General features: G+C 49.4%; 3 protein-coding genes across 3 annotated transcripts; 2 read left to right on the top strand and 1 right to left on the bottom strand.

Annotated features, from left to right (window-relative positions):
• Positions 1 to 737: 737 nt before the first annotated feature.
• H257_19245 (hypothetical protein) lies at positions 738 to 1,921 on the top strand (the record flags this gene model as incomplete). The annotated part of the gene is made up of 4 exons (XM_009848392.1): positions 738 to 782; positions 893 to 958; positions 1,035 to 1,207; positions 1,771 to 1,921. 4 exons carry the CDS (start codon positions 738 to 740, stop codon positions 1,919 to 1,921), a joined length of 435 nt encoding a protein of 144 aa, XP_009846694.1.
• A 774-nt stretch (positions 1,922 to 2,695) lies between these two features.
• H257_19244 (hypothetical protein) lies at positions 2,696 to 3,000 on the top strand (the record flags this gene model as incomplete). The annotated part of the gene is made up of 2 exons (XM_009848391.1): positions 2,696 to 2,768; positions 2,819 to 3,000. 2 exons carry the CDS (start codon positions 2,696 to 2,698, stop codon positions 2,998 to 3,000), a joined length of 255 nt encoding a protein of 84 aa, XP_009846693.1.
• Positions 3,001 to 4,069: 1,069 nt separating this feature from the next.
• Positions 4,070 to 4,500, bottom strand: H257_19243 (hypothetical protein; the record flags this gene model as incomplete). Its single annotated transcript, XM_009848390.1, has 2 exons — positions 4,070 to 4,327; positions 4,417 to 4,500. 2 exons carry the CDS (start codon positions 4,498 to 4,500, stop codon positions 4,070 to 4,072), a joined length of 342 nt encoding a protein of 113 aa, XP_009846692.1.
• Positions 4,501 to 4,620: the final 120 nt, after the last annotated feature.

Below are 4,620 nucleotides of genomic sequence, written 5' to 3'. Positions count from 1 at the left end.
TCCAAACTTGCGGCGCCGTACGGCCGTAACCGCCATCACTGCCCATGTCCGTATCGTCACGGACGTCCGACGGGTCGTTGTCGGCTGGCAACGGCACTGAAGCGCCATCTGCTTCAGTCGTTGGTGGAGCAGCAGCTGAGACAAACGCTGCGACAGCTGGTGTTCCTCGGGTTGTGGCGGGGGTGTAAAACCCACCACGTGGCGGTTGCCACTCGTCGACAGCAGGTGGCTGTCGTCGTCGGGGAGATCTGAACGGGTTCTCAACGGTGCGCCGAGCGGCGCGTCCTCGCGGCTCCTCGAACCGGTCATGCGACCGCAATCGTTCTTCGGCGTTCGTTGGCATTTCCTCGTCGTAGGAATCTTCTCGTACCACAGTAAATAGCTCAACAATGAACTAAAGATATCTTTGTATTGTCTCCCGCTTCTTCTTGGCTTTCGGCCACGGGACCTTCGTCAAGGCAGCAAATATACACACTGATATTAGTGAGGTTAAACACGCCACGAGGCGCCTACTGTCTACCATTCACTAAAGTACTCAGTACCTCCACTAAGGTATCGGAACCTCTGACACGCCACACACACAGAGTGTGTGTGTTTGCAATGGGTCAAACTAACGCGCGACCCAATTGCTCTGCACGCTGCAGAACAGGCAGGCACCATATGTTGTACACCAGTCCACGCACGACCAGCGATTGGTGGATCTCGGAAATCGCGTTGTGCGGTGGTGCTGCCACGTGATGGAGGCTCAACCCAGCGGGGCGACGGCGGACGAAACCGAGATGGTTCCAATTTTGAAGCCCGTTAGCCACAGCCACTGACCACAAGTGGCGTCGCCAGCCTAAAAAACACGTCGTCTGTGGCGTGAAGTACGTCGCTGCCTTGGTTATTGTAGGGAGATACCACTCGGAACAACGCTGCGCAGGTCCGGCGGCTCGTTAGTCCAAGCTGGTGGTGGCGGGTCACGCATAAGTACTTGGCAGTTTCCGCACACCGAAAGTGACACGAGTCGTTGAATTGTATGGGGCGTCGACTAGCCCAACTCGACGCACTCTCAGCAATTAACGCGGCAGCTGTCTTGGCTCATGATCCCACAGGCTCTGGACCACGGATGTGGCTTAAATAAGCCGAAGAGAGGTCACCGCAGCCGGACCAAGGCATGGGCTGCCCATACAAAACGACCGGCGACGACGAGTGACCTGCCCACATCGTACTATATAATCTTTTGGGTGTTGTCCGAACGACCGGATAATGTTAAACGGATAGCTTTACTGCGATTGGCGCATGCAAGAAAGTGTTCGTCTTAATCCCTTGTGTGGGTGCCTGCTCCAAGCTGATCACTACGGCATCCAAAGCAATGGCTTTTCGTCCGTGACAAAGCTCAAATCGGGGAGTTGGGCTGTTGGGTTGTAGGGTTTTCACGCGTGCTTTTTGGTCCGATATATTTCGCCGAATCACCAATATATTTCACCCAACCTCCATTATATTTCACGCCGATACAAAATACTTTATCGGCGATATATTTCACCCAACCTCTGTTACAATTCACCCAACCTACGGTTATTCCAACTTTCGAAAATAGAATTCACCTAACAGTTGTTATAATTCGAGCTGGGATTCTAGAAAGATCGAAGCGAGCGAAGAGTTCCGCGCGCTTTCACCATTCTTGAATCTGCGCTCTATGGAAGAGGCCATCCCTGCACCACAAACCCCGGTACGTCTATCTGTTGACCGCTAATATGACCTTTCAAGACGCTTCGTTCGTAAAACTAGGGCCGTACTCCCCGATGCTGAACCCGATCGAGAATATGTGGCCGGGTTGAAGAGCCGCATTAAGACATCTTTGCGCGAACGAGTCGCGGCCTTTATGGGGCCACCGCCAGACGGACACACTCGTAATGTGTTTTGCATGCAAAACTTGTAACACACAGCTGACAAGGCAATTGCAGGTATTCAGTGCATTTATATCGTACTTACAGTTAACTCAACAATGAATTAGAAATTGACCCGAATCATTTGCATGTGTACACAGCCCGCCTTGAGCCGTTTTAAGTCCGTGCTGAGAATATGGAAGACATGGATTTTGGTGCTTGAGCCGTACATGTCGTAGATATGTTACGTGGGTTGGTTTTAATTTACTTTTCATGAAATATACCGGTGGCCAGGTGAAATATATTTTCGAAAGGTGAAATTAAACGTTGGTAACGTAAATGTCAAAATTTTGGTGCACTTGAAAGACACCTCGACGTAGAATGCAGGCCATCTACGTTAGGGTAAATTATATCGGAGGTTGGGTGAAATATAATTAATGACCAAATTTCAATTTGGCGTGAAATATAATGTGTTAGTGGAAATATTTTGAAAAAAAAGCTGAAATTGAACGCAAAATGGTGTAGTACAGCAGGCCCAAAATTAGTGATTCATGTCTGGAGCAGAAACTATGCTATTCACAATTTCGAGCTATTTCTATCTGAAATACTACTACGTAGTACGTAGTACTGTTCAGGATGATTAGATACATTGAAAGACGAATTTTAAGCCACACTCGTTGTTACAAACGTGATTAATGGCCAATAATATAGAAGGGATGAATTATAGCCGCCTCATTGGCTATAAAATAAATGCGCGCGCAAAGAAATATTGAAAGCCCGCGAGAGCATGATTCGGAGAGGTCAAAGCATTCCAAATTTTGAACACCATGGAGCTCGACACCCCCTACACGTCCCAAGGAGGTCGCCGACATGTGTATCCAATGCCGTTAAAGAAACGAGGTATCGCGCTGTTACAGCATAAGTACTTAAGTCCATCCGCAAGGTGGCAGATGACCTCTCGGTCTCGTACAGCGTGGTGCGCAACTGGAAACACGTTTCAGAGAAGATCGATAAATTCGAGGGCAACAACAGTCGACCAACTTGCGCGGACCAGGCCGCCCGCCAGTACAACCCGAGCCCGACGCCCTTTTGCAATTCATGGATGCCCGTCGTCACCAATAACACGACCTAACATGTACCCACATGGTCAATTTCCTCAAGCAGCACCATAACACCTGGCTACATTCGACGTCAAAAGTTGAGTAGCGGATACGACAACCTCTTGAAGCTTCTCCGACGCTTCTGCGGCCGACATGGATACACGCATCAACAAGAATGTACCACCAAGAGAACGATCACCGACCTTGAGAGCCCTCGCGCCGAGTTCGCTGCCAGTTTCCATGCCAAGTATGCCACCATGGCCGACGACTGTGTCTACAATATTGATGAGACAGGAATTTAGTATGACATGCCACCAAGGTACATCTGGTCCAAGAAAGGGGCACACCCAAGCTGTTCAAGGGCGAAAAACACTCGTACCGCATGATCGCCGTGTTGACGATACGTCGCGATGGAGCCAAACTGCCAATCCTGTTCGGCCTGGCGGCCGCATCGACACGCATGAGGTACCGACCTATCCATCAGGACACTTCTACGTCATGCAGGCGAAGGCATGGATGGACGGCGACGTATGGAGACAGTACCGAAAAACCCGAAACCTTAATTTGACAATTCTTGCCCTATGGAAAAGCTATTGGTCAGAATATTTATCGTATTTCGAAGTTTGCTAGCCTATTATATCTTGAGATACCTACTCAACTTCGAGTGAGGCTTAAAATCCTCCTTCACTGTAGTGTCTGAAGTGCAAATATTCGGATATTTGGTTTTAGACCGCCAAATTTCCAAATTACACCCAAACCTATTCAGGAAGCACCATGTCCCGGTAAACTTCCGCAGTAACCGTTTGTGGAACAATGACTATTGTACCCTTGGGACGATTTTTACTTGAACGCTTCGCAGTCTCCTGGGTTATGAACGACCACACACCCAATTTACCGTCAAACATACACATCTTGTTAAAGTCGTAACGGGGCCGCGTCACGGCCGCCAAAAACATGACCTTCGTGATAAACCTCTTGGACTTGAGTTGACGACTCGGCACAACTTTATCGTCGTACGCATAATATCTTTTCTTAACAGTCGTTAAATAGAACCATTTTTCATCAACATGCACTGTTTGGTGCATGTTGGAAAAAATAGCTCTATTCGACGACTGCGAACGAAAAGATATTGCGTGTTCCATACGCGCTCGCTTGTTTTCTTCGGTCGGTGTGGTAGGGCTTGGAGTAGCTGGACTTGGACTTGAGCCTTCCTTCTTCAGCCATATGGCGTACGAGCGTCGTCTTGGGCACACCCGATTGCGCCGCCAGGGACCGCAAGTTGCCGTCCGTGAAGAGTGACAGCCTTGACGGCACGCTCGATGTCGGCGGGAAGGTGGCGACGTTTCCCTCCCGAATTTCCTTAAAAAGTACAATTGTTAGAATCGATAATTGTGCAAATCAATATTTGTATGTGTTTTGAGAGGAATACCTTTGAATTTCGAGTCAACGTTGGCGACGCGATCGCCATCGAGCACAGAGAGGAGTCCGCGCGTCCACACGCGCTCCACCGTACGCCAGTAGCAATTGAACATCCGTGCGACATCAGTGTAGGATCCATGAGGTAGTATGCGGTCGCTGCTGCGCGACAAGAGCTCCTCGTAGATGGCGCGGCGCACTTCGTTTGACAGCTTCCGCTTGTCGTTGTTGGCGAT

This window comes from Aphanomyces astaci (genome assembly GCF_000520075.1).
Source record: "Aphanomyces astaci strain APO3 unplaced genomic scaffold supercont1.430, whole genome shotgun sequence".
In the NCBI taxonomy this organism is placed as follows: Eukaryota; Oomycota; class Saprolegniomycetes; order Saprolegniales; family Verrucalvaceae; genus Aphanomyces; species Aphanomyces astaci.
This window is presented reverse-complemented; position numbering and strand designations above follow the sequence as displayed.